This window comes from Lates calcarifer, linkage group LG13 (genome assembly GCF_001640805.2).
Source record: "Lates calcarifer isolate ASB-BC8 linkage group LG13, TLL_Latcal_v3, whole genome shotgun sequence".
Classification (NCBI taxonomy): domain Eukaryota; kingdom Metazoa; phylum Chordata; class Actinopteri; family Centropomidae; genus Lates; species Lates calcarifer.
The window spans coordinates 2339755-2365945 of record NC_066845.1 but is presented as its reverse complement, the minus strand read 5'-3'; the positions used below and the strand labels follow the sequence as shown (position 1 = coordinate 2365945).

At 40.6% G+C, this 26191-nt stretch overlaps 4 protein-coding genes across 4 annotated transcripts; 1 reads left to right on the top strand and 3 right to left on the bottom strand.

Moving 5' to 3' along the window:
* Positions 1-48: 48 nt before the first annotated feature.
* Positions 49-4639, bottom strand: LOC108877068 (ras-related protein Rab-27B). Its single transcript, XM_018667036.2, has 6 exons — positions 4521-4639; positions 2877-3049; positions 2632-2717; positions 1771-1874; positions 1452-1575; positions 49-944 (listed from the first exon to the last, which is right to left on the bottom strand). The coding sequence occupies exons 2-6, from the start codon at positions 3027-3029 to the stop codon at positions 755-757; spliced, it is 657 nt and encodes a 218-aa protein (XP_018522552.1). The 5' UTR covers positions 3030-3049; positions 4521-4639; the 3' UTR covers positions 49-754.
* poli (polymerase (DNA directed) iota) lies at positions 3916-11925 on the bottom strand. Its single transcript, XM_051075338.1, is given in 13 exon segments — positions 3916-4870; positions 5610-5863; positions 5865-6383; positions 7827-8053; positions 8692-8725; positions 8727-8826; positions 8930-9021; positions 9136-9314; positions 10032-10268; positions 10487-10633; positions 11139-11303; positions 11390-11515; positions 11682-11925. Coding segments are annotated over 12 exon segments (2142 nt in total). The 5' UTR covers positions 11776-11925; the 3' UTR covers positions 3916-4870; positions 5610-5641.
* Positions 11926-12499: 574 nt separating this feature from the next.
* zgc:152968 (uncharacterized protein LOC564848 homolog) lies at positions 12500-20199 on the top strand. Its single transcript, XM_018694926.2, is given in 17 exon segments — positions 12500-12809; positions 13381-14852; positions 14854-14907; positions 14995-15090; positions 15457-15715; positions 15900-16231; positions 16317-16460; positions 16546-16660; positions 16745-16816; positions 16902-17042; positions 17229-17342; positions 17584-17657; positions 17754-17858; positions 18297-18412; positions 18584-18722; positions 19450-19570; positions 19813-20199. Coding segments are annotated over 17 exon segments (3594 nt in total). The 5' UTR covers positions 12500-12658; the 3' UTR covers positions 19902-20199.
* LOC108876852 (UDP-glucuronosyltransferase 2A2-like) lies at positions 19604-25737 on the bottom strand. The gene is given in 8 exon segments (XM_018666671.2): positions 19604-20816; positions 20818-20926; positions 21374-21593; positions 23198-23285; positions 24146-24277; positions 24370-24518; positions 24700-25399; positions 25401-25737. Coding segments are annotated over 8 exon segments (1599 nt in total). The 5' UTR covers positions 25425-25737; the 3' UTR covers positions 19604-20639.
* Positions 25738-26191: the final 454 nt, after the last annotated feature.

The following is a 26191-nucleotide window of genomic DNA, read 5'->3' as shown; positions in this document are numbered from 1 at the left end:
TTCGAATACCACAGAGTCCAATTTATTAACTTTTTCATGTTCAAACCAGTAAAAGAATGAAAATACGATGAAAAACCGGTTGGGATCATATGGCCCAGAATTATCTATTAATATGTCCTCTGTTTTTCTGTACCTCCCAGCAGTATATAGCAACAGTTACAATGATTTAATCAAATAATTAACGTAACCTGGGCCTGGATAACTGGCACAAAATGAATGGATTGACCAATTAAAAATGATTAATTCATTGAATTCATTTATGTAGGAACAATTGGATACAAAAACAATTACTAACTGACATTACTGTCTACAGCAGGCCACAGAAAAGACCTTTTTAAATATTTTTTTGCGAAACTGGATTCAGTGCTTTTTAAGACTTTTCAAGACCTGCAGTCCCCTGCAGTTTTTTTATTTTTATTTTTTACAAGAATACCTATATATTCAGTTACTATAAACAGTATTTAAAGTCTTGCACTTCTCCTCTCCCTCCTCTTTCTCACTTAACGATACACAGGCTGTGAATAAATAATATTACTGACAGTAAATATCAAGAGATGATTCACACTGTAATAACAATGTTGTTGTTGTTTAAGTGAAATAGGCCTCTCGAGTGTGGATCGGATCATGTTTTAGTTGATTTTCAGCTCATCTTCTGCCTTTACCTAGCGGGCACCTTAGTCAAGCTCCAGAAAACGGTAGCATCTCAAGCTGCAGCGTCGCTCGGGGGGCAGGTGTGAAGAGAGTGAGAGAGAGGTCAGCAGGCGCACCTCCTCCTAACAGGAGCCTCCTCCACTTCGTGGCTGGCGGCCGGGCTGCCGTTGGGCTCAGGGCTGGGGCCTCCGTACGTGCTCAGCTCCATCCGCTTCATCACCAGGTCCAGGAGTGTGGTCACTGCCTGGTCCACGTCAACACCCGTCACCGCACTTGTCTCAAAGTAGGGGATTCTGAGGAGAACGGAGAAAGGAGAGAGGAGTCTTTTAGGTAGTGGTGGAGGAACTCATCTTTAGCTTTCATTAAAGATGAACACAACTTTGTGTAGCAGAGGTTTCTTCTTTTTTAATCCTCTATTAATGTTTCGGCCCTTCAGATTTATCTTATGACCACATCCCACAGGTTGGGAACCACCTGCTGAATCAGATCAGGGAGAAAGGTCAGTGCCGCAGGGGTGAAAATGGCTCACTAGCACCATCCTGTGGAGAACTGGTAATAGAGGCAAACCTGTCTCAAAGTTTGTGTGTTCATATAATTGGATAAAGACTTTTAAGATGATTTTAATACCACATGTAATTAATTTTAATACCAGTCAGAGAATAACTCCTAAAAAGAAAAGAGAAAATTGTAGCAACTTGACTGATATTCATTCATTCATTCACTTCAAGCAGTCTCACACACTTCCTTTAACATATCCTGTAACTAACACACAATAATGCGCACAGTATGTAAAGCCTCACCCATATCTATCTGCTAGATCTCTGGCCTGTCTGGCGTGAACATCCCTTACATCTCGGAGGTCAGCCTTGGTGCCCACCAACACGATATCTGGATTGTCACAGTACGCGTTGGCCTGTAGCTGACCTATAACCAACACAGACAAAGTCACTTAAACCCATATAATGCAAATAGACATGCATGAGCAAAGCTGAAACTCTGTTCAGAAATTCCCTTAGTCAAAGGCGACTTTGCATCTCACTCTCAGTGGCGACGGGAGAGAAAACATTGATCCAAACAGTATTGATCTGAAGCAGAGCAGGCTGCTGAGATGACACATACTCATCCAGTTCCTGACATTGAGGAAACTTTGCTGATTGGTCAAGTCGAACATCAGCAGGAAGCCCATGGCATCTCTGAAGAAAGCTGTCGTGAGGCTGCGGAACCTGATAACAGATGGACAACTTTTGTTCCTGTGTGTAGATTTCCACAGACTGAAACATCTCAGCAACTGATGGACAGGTTGACATGATATTTTGTACAGACATTCATCAAAAGTAACAGAGTACATTTATTCAAGGTCTGTGCTTAAGTACAATTTTGAGATACTTGTACTTCACTTGAACATTTCTATATTATGCTACTTATACATTTGCTTCACAACATTTCACAGGGACATATTGTAGTTTTACTGGATTACATTTATCTGATTACTATAGTTAACTGGTTACTTTTCAGTTGAAGACTTCACATATGATAATCTACATCATCCTAACGATTTCAGCCTGTGATGTCCTCAGATACAAATTTGTTTAGCACAGCTTTGTTTTTCTCTTTCCTCTCCCATTAATCATCTCATCACCGGGTTGGAAACCACTGGACTAAACAACTTATCTGTATATGATGTAGTTAAGTAAATCTTGCTGATAATTCTACTGTACTTTTACTTAAGTTGGATTTTGAAAGCAGGACTTTTCTTTGTAATGGAGCACATTGGTGCACTGCTGATTTGTTTATAGAAAAATGTGCTAATCCTGGTCAGTAAGTCAGTAAGATGCTGGTTTTCAGCCTATTTATTCTCAGCATCTCCAGGCTTGAATTTGTGGGTGGTAAGGGGTAATTGCATCCATTGCTGTTTTGCTATTACCACAGAAAAACATATCTATGATGTCAAATATAATGTGAATTTAAGGTTAGCTTCACCTCTCTTGTCCAGCTGTGTCCCAGAGCTGAAGGTGGACTCTGAAGTTCCTCTCGGTCATCCCGTCAGCACCTGTCCCTGTGTACATCTGAACCAAACCACGAACCATGATAATCCAAAAACCAGAAGCCGTCCCACCTCTGAACTGAGTTACATGTATTTTAAGACAAATACCAAACATCATTGCTAACACTAAGGTAATAAGATTTTTAAATAACAGGGGAGATTTACGAACTTATTCACTCACCACTCTTTTTTCCCTGAAGTCAATGCCCACTGTGGTGGTGAACTTGCGGTTGAACTTGTTGTCCGTGTACCTGTAGAGGAAGGTGGTCTTTCCCACCCCCGAGTCCCCGAGTGCCAGGAGCTTGATCAGATAGTCATAGTCCCAGTCAGCCATTGTGCAGCTGAGTGCTCAACCTGCCACAGAGTTGAACTCACAGTACAATGCTTTGCTGGTTTGATGTATCATGTACCAAGCCATAAGAAGTTTAGAGAAAGCTTGCGAGTGGGTTAAGCTAAGTAAACACTTATAGGCACAGTCAGATTAACCTCAGAAGGGGCCCTGGGGGAAAGATTTGTTGCTGGGCGTCTTTTGCCCCCCCTCCCCCACTCTGCCTGTCAGTTTCATTAGTTCCCTCTATTGGCCTCTACAGCCACAAGTGGTAATTACAGGATGCTGGTGAATCAAATTTTGTTGGGCTCCTGTTTTTAACAGCTTATGTACACAATAATAAGGTGGTGAGTGGGAAAGCTGTTTTTTCCTTGATACTGTTTACCTATGATGGAATGATACAGCCTTGTCTGAGGTTATCTGTGTGATAATTACTTGAATGGATAGCAATTTGATAAACCATAACTCTGAAACAAATTACTTAAAAATAAACTAAAACAGATAAAGTCTTAAAACTAGATTTAGTCCCTTGGTGAGACCAAGGCCACAAGATGATTTGCCATTGATCACATTATGTGGAACTAACTGATTTGGAGTGAGCCTGGGGCATTTGGGGTCAGTGGGAGTCTTGGGGCCTGTGAGGCAGTTGCCTGGTGGTAATCCAGCCTTTCTCATTGGCTGAGTAAACTAGAAAAGAAAGGTTAAATTCTTCCACCTAAGCTGCAGTTTTCAGTCTGAGGGCGCGGGAGCATCACACAGGCATAACGAGATGTCGTAACTCCCCCGCTCATTAGGCGCTGATCAGAGAGAGACTAGCACATGACTGGAGCTGGCTTCCACATGAGCAGTCAAATGCCTCTCCAGAGTTTTCTGAGCGAAAAAACACGGCCTGTTTGGCAGACAGAACTCCTTTTATTGACTTATAGGACTATGGGCAGACAGCTCAACACTGCATGACGCCACCCAGGTCACTGCAATGCTTTGGTTACACTTGGCAGGCCAATAAAAGCAGCATGGAAAATCAGATTTAGTTGTGCAAGACATCGTTAAGAGCCCCCATGGGCACAAATAATCCTGAAGAGTAGCATTTATCTTATTTTTGTTCTGTAAAAAAATTATACTTGATGGAATAATTTTAGGGTGTATGAGTGCATTAAGGAATTATTCACTGTCATGCAACAACAGCAGTGACAGGATATGGGACACCACCACAAAATCTGGAGTCATTTCCCATGTGCACAATTAATGGTATTGGATTCTTTGCAATCAGCAGAGTGAGGAGAGAAGCTGAGTAATCAACCCTCTAACCTACAGCAGTGTTTTCTGGTTATCTGACAAAACACATCTCCATGAGGAAAAACACTAACAAGCTGTTAAATAGTGAAATACCCCCCAGATTCAAAACAGCACAGTGAAGTTTTCCTACGTAAACATGACACAAACAGTGCAACAGTTACTTTAAATAACAAAAAAAAAAAAAAAAATGGAGTTCCTTACCAGTGTATCTGCAGCAAGTGCTAACGTCCATTCAGAGGTTGCTCAGCACGTCCTGATTAAATAAAAAAATCGCTATCATGATGTGATGGCATAGTAGATCCTGAACCTTTCCCCCTTCTCACATGTGATCCAGGGAGGAGTTTCATGCCAGCAAGACCCAAGTGGGGCTGTGCTTACAGACCTTGTGTTTTCTGGTATTTCTCATGAGGGAAAAAAAGGGCTCTTTGAAAACTGGATTGTGTCCCCTGTTGACAAATAACGTGTGCTTCTGTGGATTTCTGTGGAAATCATCCAGCCAACGAAAGGAACGGGCCTCACTTATAGAGGCTCAGCAAAGTAATCCTGCTTCTCTGTGTGAAAGCAAAATAAAAACAGTGAATCTAAAGCTTAAGTAAATTTAGGCCTCATTCAGATTTTGAATTTTACTCTGATCTATGTTTGGAAAAGACATGACTTTAACATGAAGGGAGAATTCACAAATAATGTTCAAAGCTCAGCAAAATCTGTAGATGTTTTGAAACCAATATTAATTTTTTTTTTAAAACAATATAACTTTATTTCCAAGAAGGTGCTGAATCTGCAAAAATCTGCTTATTGTCAATGACACACAGGGGTGGACAAAGACAGAAACACATTACAGAAGACCTGAAATACCTTAATAGCATTTCCTTTTGTGGACGCTCAGTTATTATCCTATTGATTAAGTTTAATAATTGACCAAAATATTAATTATGTCAGTTAATGCTGCTGTGGATCTAACTGTAACTATGTTTCAATGCAGTTTTCTTATTTTTGGCATTATTTTACTTCCATCCCAATGTTGCAGTAGATCATTTTTTCTTTGTACATCATATGCTTTTTCATGACACCATGTCTCCATATTTGTGTCACTGCTCATTAGTTTAGATTTACAGTATGTTGCACAACTAAAATGCCTCACTAAATTGTTACTTGTTAAATGGCTGTTGCAGAGTACTGTTAAATGTTTCCTCTATTTTGTTCACTCCCTGTATACATGACAGAACAACTCTATAACAGGAAATTTAGTATTTTTAAAAAAGAGATATAACATGTTCTGTCCTTAATTACCATTGGGAGGGGTAACTTGTGAGTATCCCTCTCTAACTGGGTTTGAAATACTTCAACAGACTGTTTGCCTGGCTGCCTTTTCCTGCAGCCTTTCTGTCTTTTGTCGTCAAGCTTCTCCCTGGTTTCCTGGATGAGGGGATCTTCAAGACCGGCTTCTGTTGCTTCCATTCAGACATCAACTCTCTCTGAACATCCGGCGGAAGCTCAGAAAACACCTCGGGGTCCACATTTCCTGGGAACTCGCAGTCAGAAGACCAGGGGGAAGGACGGTCTCCCGTCTTCCATGACGTTCTCTCCTGGAAACATAATTGTGCCCGCAGGTCTGTGGTGATCCACGGTGGTCTCTCTGTCAGATAGATCCGATTTGTTTAAGGCCTCTTTAAAGTCTTCAATATTTTTGGAGCTTGTAAATGAGTGTGGTGATTTGTTTTTTGTCATGTGAGGGACATCAGGGACTACAGCTGGTGCTGATGGACTGGTAGAGGTGCTGGGAAGGGAGTTTACATAGGCAGGGGACAACAGCTCCTTCTGGATGTCCTCTGGGAGAAGCTTGAACACTTCTGGGTCAACATTTGGGGGTAACTGATGAGTCACAGCATTGTTTGTTTCATCAGGGTCTGACCTTGCTGTGCTGCAGTCCGCTGTCTGAAGCAGAGGGTCTTCTACAGCAACAACAGAGCTCTGTTTCCATTTGAACCCATGTAAGGCTGCCTCGGAGCTCTGGGGGCTTTTTGTGGTTACTGTCTTTTGTGAGGTGATGTGAGAGGAATCATCCTATTGGAGAATAAAAGAGGAGGAGCACGAATGGTTTTAGGAAATTCTGAGTACTAGCACAGTTTCTTAGAAAGCAAAAGTATGCATGCATCATGTAACAACACAGCGTGGAAGAATGAGACAGTTTGGAGATGCTCTCAGAGCAGGGTTTCTGCATCTTAAACCAGTTCCAAGATGACACCATACAAAATATCATGGAAAATCAGTAGGGACGATATGGACCAGAATAATGTATTATATCATATTTTTTCAGCATTTCCCAGAGTTTATAACAAGAATTTCTAATGTTATAATTAATTAAATTAATGCAACTGGACCTGGATAGGTGGCAAAAAATGAATGGATGAATAAACCAATTAAAAATAATCATTCTATGTCTGGAACTACTCATTATTTTTTATTATGAATTAATCTGACAATAAGCTTCCTTATAATTGATTAATCATTTGGGTCAAAAAAATGTCAGGAAATTCTAAAAAAAAAAAAAAAAATGCCTGTGACAGTTTACCATCTGTGTATGTCCCAAACTTTTATGCTTGTTACCTCATACCTTAAAGCAGTGTTAAGAAGTTAATAAGTTATACATGTTGAGATTAAAACTCAAATATTATTGTCACAAGAGCCAAAGACTTAAATAGTTTAGACAGTTTCAAAAGCAAAGATTGGAGATGAAAATTCAAATTTGTGTAGCAGAACTTTTTTTAAAACTCTCCCATCATGCATCTCATGAACCGCACAGATTTATCTTGTGACCCACAGGAGGGGTCACAACACCCAGACTGGGAGTCACTGACACACAGTAAAGAAAAACAGCAAATCCTCACAATTGAAAAGCTAAAACCAGAGAATATTTGGCATTTTTGCTTGAGAAAATACACAAAGGATTTTTTTGTGCAGCCTCCTGCAGCACAATCCTCTGTCACACCAGTCTGGAGTTGTGATTAATCAATTAGTCAATCGCCATAAAAATAATCTGCAACTATTTTGAAAACGGATTAATCATTTCAGTCATTCTACAAGTAAAAACAGGGACAAAAACACTACTCATTGTCAGGTTTCAGCTTCTCAAATGTGGGGATTTGCTGCTTCTTGTTGCCACAAATAAAAGTAAACTGAATGTCATCTTGAGCTCTGAACGGTTGTAACTGGCAAGTTTTCAAGTTTTACATTTCAAAGACCAAACAATTAACAAATTAATCGAAAGAGTAACCCACAGATATATTGATGATGAAAATAAGTGTAAATTGCAGTCTGGTTTACAGGTTTAAGTGCCGCCCAGCAGCTCATAATCAAACACAAAAATCTAAATAATTATGACCAAAATGAATGCCAAGAGAAGGAGACAGAAAACATTTAAGACTTTTGTAAATTAAATCGAAAACTTTCAAGACCTTCAGATACCCTGATGGAAATGAAGATAATCTGAATTATCTGAACAGTCACCTGACTCTGTGATGATGAGCAGACTTGTGTTTTTCTGGGAGACGTTGCGCTATGTGTGAAGAAAGATGTTATGGAGCCCTTTCCGCTGATGGCAGCTCCCCTGGTCTGCAGGTTACTGAAGCAAACATTGATGAGGGTGAGGTGGAAGGTGGTGTTGCTGTCCACCATCTTCTGGAAGAGCTTCATGGCTAACGGGACCAGCTGGACCACCGCATCATCACTGCTGCCTGTAGAGACATCACGAGGGCTGACACACTGATTTTGAAGTCAAATTTTAAGACTTTTTAATTTCTCTAGGTTCTTTGTCTTGTTGACAGAAGTTAAGAACTCAAAATTGGCAAAGTTAAGATATAAACTTTCAACATTACAATTCATTACAGAGGCTTATCTAAATATGGTACATCTAGACATTTCAGAGGCAGATTGACACCTACATTAACTGATGTTTGTGGCCATGTGGCAAGTAGTAGAGTAATTATATTCCCTTTAGCTCTGTTTTGGTCTCCACCAGTTTGTCTCTAATCTTGTCTGTCTTTTTCTCTGAAAACAGCTGCGTGCTGCTGCTGGAAAAACAACACAGCAAATTTGTGGGTTGTAAAATGGAAACACTGAGCTGCAAGATGCTAAAACACTCCAATCCAAAAACCTGATGTTGATTAAACCCTTTCAGGATGGAGAGAACTCCATGGTGCTGTGATATACAGAATAAAACAATTGAGCACAGTCATGCCCATCAAAGGCTTCATTTTCTTTTTCATAAATAAATACACTTTTGAGTATTTTTATGGTGAGTTGAAAACCTGATAGAGTGCCTGAGCTCTCGCAGGTGGGATATAAAAGTGTCCTCCTTGGTGGATGAGCTCACCAGAGGTGATCTTCTGTCCGATGTGGTTGGGGATCAGGACACTGACGACTCTCCCGACTGAACCACTTGTTGGTCGCTGAGTATCTACGGATGGTGAGCCGGAAGGTTTGAGGCTGCCTGCCGTCTTTGTTCATCCTAAACAGGTGATAAAGGCTTAATTCAGTGACTTAGACATTAAAACATAATTACGACAGACTCAGTGATGAGGGGTTAAATAGGTAAAGAAACTGGCCCTGACCTTTCAACCAGACTGCTCAAGAGTTCTTGAATCTTCTCCAAAACATCTTTAGTTGATGACATTTTTTTGAAGGAGTCTTCATCACTGAGAGACTGAATTAGTGACATTTTTATAATTTATTTTTGTCAGAACATCCCAGCTGCATGTAACAAGGATTATATATATGACATAATTAAAAAAGAGAGATTAGAGATATTTGAGCCCACCTGAGGGGCCCCGGTAGGAGTGACAGGTGAGTCATCAACGCCAGCAGCCAGATTCTTTAAGCGCTGAGCACTGGGACTTCCAAACTCTCTCACCAACTCATTCAGTGGGAAGAGCTGTAGGTCTTGGATGCTGACCACTCCCAGAGCTTGAAGTCTCTTAGCAGTTTGGTGACCCACCCCTGAGAAAACACAACAGATTTATCATTACGGACACTAAAGACATGAAAACCAAAGACAGATTTTGACAGACTTGTTAAAGGCCCCCACCCGATCCTCCTTTCACAGGAACACAACACGCCGACTGAAAAAGACCCAAAACAACTACAAACAACACAGATAAGTTTTGGAGTTGTTCAACATCTATTTTGTAGTTGTTTTACATCTATTTGTGTGTATTACAAGGCTTCAAGTCTCTTTGTGGTCTGTTTGCATCTCTGTCTGGTTGTTTTACATCTCTTTGTAGTTGTGTTCCATCTGTTAATGTTTGTTTTGCATCTCTTAACGAACATTTTGTATCTCTTAGTAATCCTTTTGAGTCTTTTTGCATGCATTTTGTGTCTATTTGTGTTCATTTTGTGACTCTCTGTGGTCGGCTGATTGACTTTCCAACAGGAAATGTTAACAGTCTCTTCAAACAGAGGCACAGGCCCAGGGGCCCCCTGACTCCTTGGGCCTCTGAGCTGTTGCCTGGTGGTAATCCTTCCAAGAATAACGCACACATATGTCAACGACAACAAAGTAAACAAATAAAGTAGTGAAACTGAGAGAATGATAGTTAAAGATTATTGGTATCTAAGTGGGCTTTATGTCATTTAACAGCAATAAACACAATCCATACCTTTAAGAAGCACAACAATTGAAAAAGATCAATTGATGAATAACTCATTCATGTATACCTGGTACTTTGCGGAGACTGCTCAGGCAGCCTATGATGTCGCTCAGGTTCTCCGGCAGCAGGGTGGTTTGCTGATTAGGTTTGAAGGTGCCAGACACCAGTTTGGCCAATAGCTTATTTGTGGCAATGCCGGCACAGCCGGTCAGGCCCAGTTTGCTGTGGATGGCTTCTCTCACCTCTGCTGCGATGTGCGAACCTAAAGCCAGCCTCGGGTACTCATTGGCTTTAACATCTGCACCTGAGCAGGAACAGAAAGACATTCATGTTTTCTGTGGGTGTGAAAACCAGAACATCTCTCAAGACGGTGAAGTTTTCATGTAGTGGGAAACTGAAAGTGCAATGCAAATGTTTTACATGTTTTAGCCTCTTGGCTTGTTTCACAACCCATTTCCCAGTTTCCATGAGTCAGATGTACAAAGATGTACTGCAACACACCAAGGCACAAATGTGACTTACATAAATGATTGTAGACATGTCCTTTAAATGAAAAGTTGTTGGAGTCTGGTGTCTGTGCTAGCCTTCTGTCTACCAGCTCTGTGATGTCCATGAAGTTTTCATCAAATCCAAGCCTCTCTACCAGTGGACAGTAGGACATCAGGAGCTCTGGGTGAAGGACAAAAACAGGGTTACGTGAGGTGAGCACAGAAATAGTAAATATACCTGATGTTAGCTAAAAGAAACATCCCTAAATAGCTTTCAACAACCATCAGTATGAACTTGTTGTAATAATCTGTGGGTTATAATGTATGTGTAAAGAGGAAAAAACTAATAGTCGTGCCACATGAGCCCCTTGTTCAAAATGCAAAATGTCATCTGACTCTTTACCGCTAAAAGACTAACACCACATTTTGTTGTTTTGTATTGATATTTAAAGATTATGTTAAGCTTGCTGTGGGCTGAAACTAACGTCATGTTGTGTCACTCAGACAATTCTCCACCCAAAAGCAAATGAACCCACAAATTAGAGATTTACTGAAAACATCTGTTTATTGAGCGTGTTTGGAAGTAGATTTTACTCTAATTACTGCTTAACTAAATACTCAAGTTTGCATTAAAACAGAGGAAAGTACAGCTTTATTTGTGGATGCGATGTACTACACTTGCTCACCTGTCACTTTATAGGACATTTCTCTGTAGTGTGTCAGGTCTTCTCCTTTAACCAGCACCAGCTGAGGACATTTCTCCATAGCATCAGTCACAAACATCAGTTTGGTAAGACCCTGTTGTCTTGCCACATAATTACAGGTGACTATGATGTTTTTCTGCTGAATACCTGGCAACACAAGAAACTTTATTGTACCACAAGAGCATTCAGAAACATGTCTGAGAGTCAACTATTATTCTGTTCAGTCAATTTACCTAAAGGGACGTCCCTAAGTGTTGGGTTTCTGATCATTTCCACCTGAGCATAGAAGCAATCCAGGTCTAAATGCAAGATGACTTTGTGTGCAGGTGTTGGTCCTGATGTCTTATGAAGGCTTGGACCTGAGACAAGAGTTAGTTATGAACTTCCCGTTTAAAAAATATATTTTGCTTCACTACATAATGTTAAAACAGTACAATACAGGGTATCATCAGCATCCTGTGTTAACTGCGTGTTTAAAATGCCACTTTATTACAGAAACTGTCTGGTTTCAGTATCATACTTTACCAGGAGCAGCAGCGGGGCTGAGCGGTGCTGGGTCCACGAAACTGCTCTTCCACTCGGTTTCATCCTCCTCCACCTCCTCGTCGCTACTGTCCATGTCAAACAACACAAGTCTGATGTGTGTAGTGGATTTCAATAAATCAGAAAAAACTGCTGTGGTTGTTGCTGTTTAGCGGTGGGGAAACTGCAGCAGTGAAAATACTGTTTCTTAGTAGTTCCCAGTTCAGGTTTGTACAGCAGCGCCATCTGCCGACTTGGAGGCAATACTGCTACACAATGAACCAAAATAAACCACATCTCGTAAGTCAAAATATGCTGTATTTATAACATTTAATTAGTTTAATTTACAGGGACGAAAAATAACTTTAATACTAATTTTTAAATTAAATAACTAAACGTCCATAAACCTGTTTGGAAAGAAATCATAGGAAAACATACGCTCCAGAATTTGCCTGACAATCCTTAGGTTTTTAAAATTTCTCCTGCATCAAAGTCATACAGAGACAGTTCTCAGCACATCCAATGGTACATAGCAAATACAAACTGCTAATAGCAATTCGGCTTACTTAAATTTCCAAAATGTAAGGGAAAATAGGCATTTAAGAGGGGTAAAAAGAGAAATGAATGGATGAAAATAAAAAATTGAACTACATTTACAACTCTATGGTGGGTTCTGATAGGGATATTTTTGAATACTGCAGTCAACCACACCAAATTACTAAATCGACATAGCTCGAAAACTGTTACTGTCTATTTATTGTTTGATTAAATTAGTTTTATATCCTGAAAACATACATCTTCTGAGTTATTTAAAGGAACCGGCTTTAACGTCTTTTAACGGTCGTGTCGGGACTGGAGTAGAGTCTATATAAGTGAGGCTGGCATTCCTCGTGTTTCAGTTGGACCCACCACCTGTTGGTCGACGCCCAATTAGTCGAATTAAACGGTTTTGTGAATCGTGAAAAGTGGCGTCTTTGCTGATGTTTCCCTCGTCTGGCCTTTTTGCTGATATAAACTGCCCTCTCTCGAAACGTGGGTTTTGTGAGCGGCCTCACTGTTCGTACAAACATGCTACAGAAGTGCGGGATGTATTTGGTGCAGCGTGTAAATCAGCGATAGTCCACTCAGCAGGTCAGTGTGTCGAGGTATGCTACAGCTACACGCGACAACAGGCATTAGCTTGTCTTAGCTTGTCGCATAAATGGCAAGAAACACAGACATGTTTAACACTAAAAACCATTTTTCTAAGTTTTGACTGTACGTAAACATGATAACTTTACACTTTTTCAACTGAAAATGTTTTAGGCATGTAAAGTGAGTTAAATTACACACTTTTTTTGTTAGCCCCTCGAATAATTTTGCTGCCTTTTACTATTTTAACGTGTGTGATTTTTTTTAAAGTGTAGTGCATAATGCATCATTTAATATCAAATTAAGCACTTATTTGGATCCATTATCAACAAGGGAAAAATGATATACGGAATATTTTATCTTTCTTTCTTTTTTTTGGTTCAGTGCCCTTGTTTAGTCTCCGAAAAACAGAAGTTTTTATTTTTTTTTAATTTTTTTAAAAAAAAACCAAACAAACAAGTAATCTACACACAAAACATGATTGTGGAAAGACATTTTTTCTTTTGCAAGCTACAGGTCAAATGAGCAGCACCCCATTCTGATACAAATTTCATTTTATATTCCCTTCTAGCAGGAGTCCAAAATGGCTACCCATCTTTTGCCTGTGGAGCACTAGTGGGTGATGAGACCAGAGACGACTGCCTCCAGGAGCTGGAGCGGATCAACAAGGAGATCGAAACCGTAAGGCACGAAGTGGAGCAGGAGCAAAAGCGTCTGTCGCGCTGCCAGAACATACAGGCAGACGATACAAATGCTGTGCCTGATTTCTCTGCTTGTAAGACTGCAGGTCAACGTGTAGACAGAAGTTCATGCACAGACTTCACTAAGACGTACTCCCAAGTAAGGAAGTACGTGGTTGACAACTCAAAACCAAGGACTGATTTGGAGTATGACCCTCTGTCCAACTTTTCTGCTGACCTGCGGTCTTACAGTTCATCAGGGAAGGAGCAGAAAGTGAAAAATGGAAATGGTTTGAAAAGGGAAAGAGAGGCTGTACGCTGTGACCAAAAGAAACCAGCTGCTCAGGCTCAGCTTTCCCATCAGTCATCTCCAGAGCCACTTGATGACTCCTATGACGACAGTGTCCTGATAATTGACATTCCTCCCTCGCCTGACAACAAAAGAGGTCGAACCCAGAAACTCAGTTGTGTTACTGGCAAATCCCAGAGTGCAATAGAAGAATTGAAGGAGGTCAAAGCAACGCCTACTTTAATTGATTCTCCCCCGCTCTGCCTTGCAAACGCTGAAGTGTGCCAGGTCACATCTCCATGTGCATCGAGAGTCAAGGTGAATAAAGTTTATAATCAGTGTGTTGTTGACATACCAGTTGATGGGAGTGTAGTTGACTTAACTGGATGTGTAGAAGATCTGGAAAGCAAATGTCAGAAAGTTACTTGTTTTCAGGCTGCTGAAACAGAAGAGAACAATCCTGAACCTGCAGGTCTTTCTGCCTCCACAGACCAGCAAGATAAGAGTTGGAACAATCTGGGGAAAGAAGAGGAAGAAAACACATTTCAGGTTGAGCTGTCCTATAGTGTTGAGAAAATGAATCCACTGCAGCCACATAATCTTCCATCACAGAATTCACTTTTTTATAACGCTCCAGCTGCAAATGTCAACTCACCATGCAGGCAACACACCAAGCAAGCCGAGCCAGGTCAGAGCAGAGTTCATAACTACTGGTCTCCCAAGCAAAGTGCACCATCATTGGTGCCACACAGCCAGAAAATGACAGGCAAAATACCAGGACAGATGCAGGGTAGAGCCATCATTAACCAGACCTCATCTGTAAGACACCAGGAGCAAGAACCAGAACCAGCTTCAGGCAGCAACCAGTTTCAAACCCGACACCCTTCATCAACATCTGGTAGCTCACACTGCACAACTCTCAGAGCTGAATCATCATCTGAACCCACTGAGCAGCTTTTGGTGAGGGCAGATAACGAAGAGGTTATAATCATCTCCAGCTCCGAGGAGGAGGAGCTCAACTATTCAGATGTGGAGCTGTCAGACAGTGACCCAATGGAAGAATGCTACAGGATCTTTCATGGAGGCAAATAATGAGAATAAGGGAAATGAGGAACAACCTGATGTGTCTGTAAGTATGCTGAAGGTACTCCAAATCTAAGATGAAGACATTTTTTCAACAGTGTAGAGATCTTCTCCCTCACTTTGTCATTTTTAGGTTGCAGCTACAGATGTGGAGAAGCAGGAGTTGAACACCACACCTCAGGCATTAGCAGGAAAGAAGAGAGTTGCTCATGAAGCCAAACATACAGAGGTACATGCCACATACTGAAAATACAACATGGCTAATCTGAAATCTGAAATGCATAGACGTGTAAGGGAATTTTACAACATTCCTCAACATTAAATCTGTTTTATACACTAAATGTTTTTCTTGCAATTGGTGCTGCAGCCATAAAAGAGTTTTTACATTTCAAAAAGTAAAAAAAAACAAAAAAAACTACAGTGTAAATTAACTGCTACCATTAAACATTTAAAAGCTGGTGGCTGTATCAACACATTTAAAATTGGTGTGCATATGAATAAAATGACACCCAGGAAAGAAATTATGCACATCAATGAAAGGCATAACAGGTTTAAAGATACTAACTGTAAATTTTTGAATGATCTACTCATTCAGCAGCCAGCAGCAAAGAGTAGACCTCAGCCCAAGATTTTGGTACCTCTGCATGGGCCAGCAGCTTCAGGATTTGGCTCCCAGTCCTCCATCACGTCCAGGATCCAGCAGGTGCAGCAGAGAGCCTCCATCCTGACTGCTTCAGTAAAAGGTGGTCAGGCTTTTGTTTCCTCCACCTGTCAGAGGACACCAGAGACCCAGACCATGACTTGTCCTCCCACTCAGACCCCTGCAAACACACAACCTGCTCACGTGCAAAGTGGTAAGCTCCTGTTGGCTGTAGTGGACTGGATTTGAAGATTGCAAAAATGTTTTGTTAAATTTTTACCAGTAAAACATCTTGAGTCCTTGTGTGTAAACTGAGAGGAATTTCTTTTTCTGGTGTATTGTAGTAGCTTTGCCTGAATGCATCATATCTGCCTGTGTGTTTTTGTCTTATCACACAGCTTACATGAACTACCTATCTTTTGGAACTGCAGTGATTGAAGTAGGCAACAACTTGCACTTGATCCTCCCAGAGGGCGCCTTCCCTCTGTCCGCTACTTCAAGCTCCAGCCCAGTTACTTCTGTGCTGACCCCAGTCAGTCCAGTGCATATGAGCTCTGTCAGTGTGAAACAAACATACCATCCAGCTGCAGTTACCCCTCTGCAGAGATACCGTGCAACAGCACCTCTGCTCATTCCTGCTCCGATTCGTAAACCTATGCTGACCTCTGCTGCGGCACATTCAAGTCCAGCTGCCTCCACTCAGCCTGCTGCCCATGCTGCTGCTGATAAGGTAAGACTTGAAATAAACTTACATCTGGTTTAAGGTAGAAATATGTAATAACCTTTGATTGATAATAATGAATTTATTCTTTCAGCCAGTGCGTGCTAAACGTAAACAGAAGCAGCAGCCCGAGGCCGCCAAAGATAAAGTGCCCCATGATATCCGACAGCGTTACGTCAACATGTTCACAGAGGAGTTCCTTAAAACAACAGCCAATGTCAATGATGCTTTTGAAAAGGTGAATATATGCTGATGAAACTTGTCCTCATTGTAAACTACAGTCTGGATATTTATTCTTTTCTCTGTTGTTTTATTGTTTACAGGCTGTAGCTGAAGAGAGGACTGTGTACAATCGCAGTGTGAACAAACTCAAATATCTGAGCATTGCCGTGAATTCACTGAAGAGGCTGAAGAACCAAAGTGCTGCTTCAGCTAAAGGTGAGAATCTCTGGGAAACCCAAACTCTTCTCCATGAAATGTGTAAATGATTCTGATTAAAAGACTTTTTTTTTTCTGGTGCAGATGAAAATGAGGTCAACAGCCAAAGATCAAAAGGCAACATACCATTTAACCCAAAGAAGTTAAAAGGAAATGGTGAGAGTGATTTTCCTTTTGACTGCATTTATCATTTCATTCATTCTTCGACAGCTTCTCAGTGTATTCATTTTTTTCCTAGCAGATGATATGGCATTGTATGAGAGTTTGAGGGATTATATTTTGACTGAGGGAGAACTGATTGAGAGCAACTATCCCATGCAGCATCCAGAGAAACCTGGATCTGCTGCTCTTTTCACTGACAATAAGAAAGGCAACACAGACTGTAAGTGAAAACCTCACACTCCATCTACACTTGAACTCTATGAAAAGACAAGTTGATGCTGTTGTCATATTGTGCCACTAGAGGGCACCTTTAACTTGAGCTGCACTAGGAGTGAGGGTTTCTAACCCTAACCCTCTCAGCATATTTCTCTCTGGTGATGAGCTTTCTCTGTTTTGTCGATAAAAGCCCTCAAGAGGATCTGCTGTCGATGTGGGGCCACGTACTCTGTGAACCAAACAGGCAAACACACTCGCAAGGAGGAGTGCAACTACCATTATGGGAAAGGAATTGAGAATAGAGGTGAGTATAACATTGCAGGGCTGCAAGTAACAATTATTTCCACCACCAATTAACCTGCTAGTTATTTTCTTGATTAATTGATCAAGCATTTGGTTTATAAAACATCAGAAAACTGTGAAAAATGCAGATTGCTTGCAGGCAGCTTGGCTTGTTTTTTATGTTTCATGTTTTGAGATATATGCTGGTGTAAGGTATACAATAAATATTTTGGAGCATTTGAGATGTTTTGAAACTGTTGCAGTGCCAGGTGGTGTGGAGACCCGCTACAGCTGCTGTGAAGGAGTCATGGGAGCACCTGGATGTCAGGTGTTTAAGGTAGGAAATGAAACTGAGAGTGAGGAATTTCCATGACTTACAACACCTCCTTGAATTTACCAGTTAGTCTCTTCTTTGATTTTGTGTCTTCAACAGTTGCATGTCCATGATTCCCTCAGCCTGGATGGGTTTGTGTCTACCATCCCCAGACATCCCTCAGATACCAGCTGTCCTGGGGTCTACTCTTTGGATTGTGAAATGGTGACTACAGCTTCTTTGTGGGGGCAGGGTCTTAAAATTTTAGGTTGTAATGTTTAGCACCTAAACACAACTGAAGCCTCCAGCAGCTCCATTTGTAATAGTGGTGTAGTATTCAAGACTTCTCCACCATTTCTACTGATGCCAAAGTGGTGCTAAGTCTAAGCTTTTTAAAATCCGACGTGGTCACGTGACCGAGACTACTACAATTCCTGATCATCTTATCCTTTTATGATAACATAGTCTGTACATAGAAGGTTTGATTAGAGATTTTAACCTCTTCTCACTGGATACCAAACTAATTAAGGTCACAAAGTTTTACTCCTGATACTTGCTGTTGGTGTTATTAAAGGTAATGTTTCATATTGAGTAGGCCTTTACTTTGTCAAGCTTCAGTTTCCAGTGAAAACTTGAATATTGCATTTATGTTTGTCTTCATAGTGTTATACTGTTCATGGTTTGGAGCTGTCCAGAGTCACGGTGGTCAACTCCAGTCTTCAAGTTGTCTACGACACCTTCGTCAGACCTGATAATGGTGTTATTGATTACAACACCAGGTAATGATGTTATGGGATTGTGATATGTAATTGCGTTTGCTGTCTGAATCTGTATCTAACAATCATTTAAGATTCACCGTTAAGCAAAAATGTTGGGAAACTAAGAAGAGGTGTTAACTTGATCATGGAGCCATTGCTCTTTCAATAGCTTGTGACTTTTTACCTGTGTAGGTTTTCAGGCATCAGTGAGGAGGATGTGAAGGGTAACAACACCTTCATCAGAGAGGTGCAGGAGACCTTACTGAGCTTCATTAGCGCTGACACCATTCTGATCGGACACAGCCTAGAAACAGACCTCTGTGCCCTGAAGGTGACCACTAAAAGCTTTACTCAACATCACTGACTTCACATAGCTGCTTTCACAATATGTTTCAAATGGCCGCATACCCTTTGTTCTCATTTTATTTCGCAAGTATAGTTTTTACTTATTCATTTGAATGCCATGTCATGTTTTCTGTCAATAGGGTCATCTAGAAATAGCGCCTTTTTAAAAAATGAATAAATAAAAATCTTCATTTATATTTTTAAATAGATTTGGCTCCAATAGAATAATGTATAAGATGCTGAATAGGTGAATAACACTATTTTCAAATGTCATTATTACAAACCGTGCTGCAAAGGTAAGTGTTGTTGGGTGCTAATTAGAAGCATTTGTTATGTGATACATTGGTTTAGTCCTCACTCCAGTTTTTAAAGTGGCTTTAAAAAACACCAAAATGTAGTGTCCCACATTAAACTACACTCATGCATTTTATTAATACTTTTCTGGTTGAGTTTTAAATTACCATGGTGATTTACCTGGAGTAAAACCAGCGGTGAAAGAAGCTGTAGGAGTATACGTACAGTTTTTCTTGAGTAGAAGTATAAAGTAGCAGAAATGGAAATAAGGTACTAGTATGTTAAATGTACTGATACTCCACTGATTAAATCCACACTCAAGCTGAAAATTCTGGTTATTTATAATCACGGAGTAGTTTTCACATTCCCTCAGAGGGATCACCAAGTGAGAGCTTCAGATATCTTCCTCTTTGCTGTAGTTACTTCATGGGACGGTGGTGGACACATCAGTGGTCTTCCCCCACCGTCTGGGCCCCCCTCACAAGCTGACCCTCAACAATCTCACTGCTGAATACCTCCGGAGGATCATCCAAGAGAGTGGTGGGTCACCATGGATTACAGCAACCATACAAGTGTCTGTTTTATGTGTCCTTTTTAATATTTACCATCCATCTGAATCAAAATCTAAATCCAAATAAAGACAAAATCACAGTCACACTATAAAATTAGAGTTTAAATCTCACAAAATGTAAATGTAAAACAATAGAAGTGATTCATTGCTGAGGATGTTGACTGTCATTGTTTGCATCTCTTTAAATAATATATTACTGTTTTTTTCCCAGTGTGTGGCCACGACACTGCAGAGGACGCTGCTGCCTGCATGGAGCTCATGTTATGGAAGGTCAAAGAGGATGGAAAACTGAAAAAATGATGGAAATAAAACCAAAAAATAATCCCCACACTGTTCATACATGAAAAATGTATCTGAAAATCTGAATGTGCGAAGCTCTGTCAGCTCTGTTCTGAGTATTTAGGAGGGCTGTTTATTTTTTTTAGTTTGATTACGTCACTTTATTTGTGTTAATAATACAGTATTCTCTGTATGTTTTGATTTGCAGCCCACATGTCCATGCTTGTATAAATATTTGTGATCGTGCTGCAGCGTGCTAAAAAAAACCTGAAGCAGTGGGGTGTCATTAATATTATCCAATTAAAGGCACAGAATAAAATCCCTTTGTTTGTTCTTTTTTCCCCCCAAACTTAAACCAGCCAATGAACCTCCAGCTTTTGACGTTAAATTGGCCTCAGGTGCAGTTATGCTAATTAGCTTGCACCTGTAAGCAATTGTGCTAATTACTGGCTTTACATGAAGGAGCAAACAACAGGAACGTGCTACGAGGAACGAGCAAATACATGGTATTTGTGTGAGGGATTAAGAACGTTTTAACTTTATGGTAACAAAACAAGTGAAATAACAAAATCATTACTCTGCAGATTTACAGTTCAAATACTGGATGCTGTAAACTTAGATTTTCTATGGTTTTTACAAAAGTCACTGGTCCCAGGCCATTAATTCAAATCCAGGACACTGTGGCTACAATATATGCTTTAAACCAACAGGACAACAATTAAACTGTTTTCTTATTCATTACCTTCTTAATTCAGTCCATTACTCAGCCTTTCTCTTTGTCTTTCCCCTCCTGCCACAACACCTCCGGAAGCAGAAACTGCAGGTCTTGATGAAGAGGAACGTGAGGAACAGGACGATGGTGAGGATGAAGGCCAGGACGTCCAGGCAGTGATACTGGTACCAGGTGAGCTCGTGGGCCTGGACCCTCAGGTGCTTTGGCTCCATTGTTTCTCATGGTGAACTCGATCCAGAATATCGCCTCGTCCAGCGGGCTCATGGGTCTGTCGTGGTGGATGCGGGATAGCTGCATAGCACTCTCCTTGTACCTATGAGAGTGGATGTAGAGAGGTTAGCATGTGGGTTATGTGTGGGCATTATGCATTTTTAATTTCTATATGTACATTTTTTGCTTTAAAAAATGTAGAATTCTTTTTAATGTAGACAGAAAAGCCAATATGTGTGGGGAAAAGGCCATCCACTGGTTTAGTTTATCTCACTGTTACCTTGAAATTCTGTGGTTGTAATTTAACCCTGACATACCTCATTCAACATGTCTTGAGTCCAGTTTCAGTCTACTTTATTATGGCAAAATCCATATCCATACTTTAATATTTTAGACTTTATGATCAGTGTGTTAAAATGCATTCTATGTGGTATAAAGTCTAACTTCTGTATTGTTGAGAGCACACCAAAAAGACAAAATGGCAGGAAAATAACTGTTCCATACCTCTGATACCCTAAAACAGTAACCCTAAAGTGTAGAGAGAACTTACGATTTCTCATTGATAACAGCTTTGACCGCATCTCTAAGGTCCTCTGTCTTCATGAAGTTTAAGTCCACGATAAGTCCAGCTCCTTTAGCCTTCATATGGATCAGGTTTTCTGGCTGGTCAGCGAACAATGGGATGCCCACCAGTGGAACACCGTGGTAGATGGCCTCATAAATCCCGTTTGTGCCACCGTGGGTGATGAAAGCTCTGGTCTTGGGGTGACCTGACAGGGTATCAAAGTTAATGAGACATCCATTACTTCATTACTTTTTCCAACCAAGACGGGCCGTTAAAGCGCATTTTCTCTCTTCACTATTGTGTGACTCAGTAGCCAGATTAACCTCAGAGGAGGTGTGGGGGTCAGTGATTTGTTGTTCAGGCCCTTATTGACCTTCACTGTAAATGGCAGTTTTATTACTTCCCCAGGAACCCAGTAGCCAACCAGTACTTTAGTGCAGAAACTGATTAATCGATTAGTCAAATTTATACACAGATGGAGGATGGAAGATCTGTTAGTTGCTATTGTTCTTCAGTTGAGCATCTTTTCAACAAATCAACAAATTAACCAAATGATAAACCATGTAATGCAGCCTTGTGTGACTCCTGTAAACATGTACTGAATATTGGAAAGGGCTGAGTGAGTGGAAGCTGGCTACATCAGATCCCATAGAGAGTTTGGTAAAACTGCAGAAAGCCTCTACCCTATAGCCTCAATGCATCTTTTCACCACGTTGATCCATGTTGGTCCAGTCTAAGACACAAACTGTGTCATATGACTTACGAAACACGAGGTTTAGTGTATGTATTGCAATGTTTCCCACAGGTTGAGAATTTACTTGTGGTGGTGGGTGGTGCAGTGTGTGACTGCCTGTAGAGAGTTGTGCACTTTAAAGAGGGAAGAGTGTAACCCAGGTTATTATCCATAGCTACAACTGTAGATGTTGTTACAGATGAAGACAGGCGTGCTGCCAAAAATTAGTTAGCTTGAAGAGTGAAATAAGGTGTTCTGTTGAAACCAAGTAATTTTATCTACCAGGGCAGGCCTAAGTAGAGCCTATGAAGAGGAAACGCTGTGGTTTATTCACACTGGGAAAGTGACAGAGTATACGCAAAACAATCAGTATGTATACTAAACACTTGACTTCTGAGGGTGCTGTTGATGGAAACTATTGTTCCACAATGCAAAGCATTAGTAAATCAAGGAAATTCCTGGAGCTTGAAAAAGTGGTAATGAAACAGCTGGGTCACAGTCTGAATGACTTCTGACGCAAGAAGTATTATATCATTTCCTGTTGCTATATGACGGATATTGTGTATAATTAGTATGAAATTGGGACAAAGCTTACTGTATGGACCTGCTCACGGAGTTAGCGTTCACTGTTTATTGTAGTTTGCATTGTTATCATTTTGAGAAGAATAACAACTGTGACTTAATTTGACATGTATTAAATATACGCAGCGCCTTTCAAATATTGCTAATGTGCTGATATTACTTTAGAAAATGAATTTAGTGAGTTGAGTGAAATCTTTCATTCATTCAGCTCATCACTTTTCAAGACTTCTAGTCAGAGCATTTTTATAGGTTTAAAACCAGACATTTTTAAGTTGAATTAACTTAATAAAACCTACATATTTACATTCGGTTCATAAGAAAAGATTGGTTGATTCCTCTAAAGTCCTGCATGATGTTTTAAAGTGTATGTCCCTTTTGGATTTTATACCATCAAACTAAATGATTGGAAATGAAAAACAAAACAGTGTTATACATTTCAAAGTAAGTCATGAATGTCATTGCAATATTGTAGCTTTTATAAAAGCTTTATTTACCCAGCAGGTCGTTCTGAGGGATCCAGTCGTATAATCTGGTGTTGGCACCCAGAGTCTCAGGTTTTTCTCCACTGTATCTCCACAGCACCTACAAACAACAGTAAACACAGTGCTAATGTTATGTCATAATGTCCTGTATGTCATAACATTTAATGATAAATGCTAAAATGAAAAGGAAAATAATTGTATTTTATAACAGCTCTATGTGGAAAGTAGTCGATCCTTGATGATTAATTTGTGTTTTCAAAGTGATTTGGTACCATCACTTACTGCTTCCACATCCCAGTTCAACCAGAGAAAAATGCCATGTCATCGTAACTTTGAAAACCATATTGGTTGGTTGCATGCTGTAGTCCTGCAAATCATTGACTGCAAATCCTGTCTCACTTCATACATTATCATTAACTGCAGATTATCTTTGAACTCTCCAGACAGGTGCTGTGAAAGTCAGTGTGGTATGAAAATAAATCTGAGACAAAATCATTGTTACATAACTTCAAATGATACTGCAGTTTCAAGCAGTGACATGGTGGCATATAAGGAAATCTGACAGTCACCAGTGAAATAAGACTGGGTTCAGTAAATGTTGTTGGAAAAAAAAAGACTCTCTCAACCTATAAAAAATGAGAGTTTTTAAAACACATTGATCTTCCTGCTGCTTTGCCTATGTGATTATAGAGTAACGCTGACAAGAAATGAGGCTGGCTGCTGTCAGGGATTGTCTGTTTTTAGCTAGTTTCAAGTCTTTGAAGTTGACTTTGTTGTTCTTGAAACGCGTGGGTATGCTGTGGAAAATGGTTGGCTGAAGTAGAAAGTACAAGCTATCTGCATTTAAGTGGATAGAACATACAAAAACACTGATTTGAGCTGCAACAGCATATAATCATAGACGTAAAAAAAAAACTGCAATCGGGTTATTCAAGTTGATTTCACTTGGTGTCCTCTGACCTTTTGTGGGATCTGAGAGAGGGCTGAGGCGATCATGTTTGCTTTCTCTGCGGTGATGTTCTTGATGAAGGATCCCAAAGTGAAGACCACGATGCCAGCGTCTCCAGAACTCTGCACAAATTCTTCCATATCCTGCAAGAAGTGAAGTATAATATCATCCCAGTGAAAACCAAACCAGCATTTTCCATTCTTCTCGCAGAAGCTTAAATGGCTGATACTACTACCTTTGGCAAAGGTTTAGCAGGTCTGCAGTGGATCCCACCGACGAATTTGAAGTTGGGGAGGAAAGGACGTGGAAAATCAAAATCCCAGTATGTTCGCATCAACCAGATGTCTGCCCTACCCATCATCTCACAGGCATTGATAGGCGTCCCTGTCGCAATGCAAAAATAATGAATGACAGCAACCCAGCATGGCCAAATACTCAAGATGAGATCGCTAACTTTAAAATTCTGTTGTTGACAAAAGTGATTGGAAATAAAAGCATTGCAATGAATCCAAAGCAGTTAAACCCACAAAGGACAATATGTGTTCTTGTGGCTGTCGCTGCTTACCTTTGACATCAGAGTAATATTTATCTATTTCTTTCCAGTAAATGTGTTTCATTACGACGTCCTGCAGTGCATAGAAGAGAAAGTTCCACACTCTCTCTGAGAAGTCCATCTTGTCCGTCAGTTTGCTCATAGCACCAGGGACAAACGAAGGTGGAGCGGGCACCTGACCGCACAGCCTCTCCCAGTTATGGGCTATGGAAAAGCGCAGAGAGAAGACAAGGGGGACGCCCAAAATCTCTGCTGCTAAGTCGCTGCCGGGGTAGATGGGGTCAGCCAGGAGAAGGTCGTATTTTCCTTCCTTCAGCTTCTTCATGATGGTTTCTGATTTCAGCACGCCGTCCAAATACTGTAGAGAATACTGCAGGTCGAGCTTCATCAGATCTATGAATCGAAGGTAAATCTGCAGGTAGTTCATATGATCCATCTCATACATGGAAAACTGAATGAACTTTTCAAAAAACTCCTCCATTTCCTCCAATGAGACTGAGACATCAAATGGTTCATAGCGAAAGCGGGCTGACTCGCTTGAGTTCATGAACATCGATGCGCTTGGGACCAGGACCGTCACCTGGTGTCCCCTGTCGATCAGTGAGTCCAGCACAGGCTTCATGTTAATCCAGTGGCTGCCTTCAGTGTACCACACCAAAATATTCCCTGCGTTTGCACTCCATGTCGCACTAAATACCAGCAGCACACAAACAGGAGAGACGCTGCCTCAGCTCCATGGTGGTTTCTCAGGAGGAAAGGCTGCTCGGGCCTGATCCTTTTTCAAATGTTCACCAAGAGGAGTAAATATTAACTAAACAAACTGAACTCTGGCACGTAGTTCCTCTTTGTGCAGCATGACACAAAAGATAACAGACGCACCCCGAGCAAATGGTTGGTGGTTAAAGGTAATGGGTGTAAAGTTAATCAGTATTTGAAAAATAAGAATAACATATAACCTGTACTAGGAAGCTACAAACAGAAGGTAAAAGGAGACTTCAGAAGCCCAGACTCTACTTGTCAGCTGTGGAGAGATGGAGTAAAATACACAGAAAAACGATAATGACTTCAGCTCAATAGGCTTGGACACAATTGCATAATCTGAGGAAGTTGTGAGAGCATGTGGGTGCCTGTGGAAGAATTCCCCTGCATGCCACTGATGTGTCGCAGAGTGAGGCCAAACACGTTCGTTTTAATGAGATGTAGAAAGCATTTTTCCTCAGTTGTGATATTTTCCTACACTAGGATCGTGGCTGAAGGGTTTAGCAACGACAGTTGGTCTCAGACTGTTTTTTTTTTTTTTTTTTTGCTTTTTCTTATCCCCCCACCATGTGGTTCACATTGTTGTATTTTTAATGAAACAGCTATTGGATGGATTAACATAAAATTTGACACAGATATCCACCGTGCCTTTGTAGATGATTCCTAATGACCATTTCTTAACCCTACATTTAGCAGCGCCAGCAGGATTCTAGATGGGTTGGCACAAGATTTTGTACAATTTTGC

Coding starts and splice junctions, on each gene's coding strand:
- LOC108877068 (XM_018667036.2), bottom strand. CDS start 3,029: ATGGCTGACTGGGACTATGACTATCTGATCAAGCTCCTGGCACTCGGG. Junction 2,718..2,876: donor ACTTCAGGGAAAAAAGAGTG/GTGAGTGAATAA, acceptor GGTTTGGTTCAG/ATGTACACAGGGACAGGTGC. Junction 1,576..1,770: donor CAATGTCAGGAACTGGATGA/GTATGTGTCATC, acceptor TGTTGGTTATAG/GTCAGCTACAGGCCAACGCG.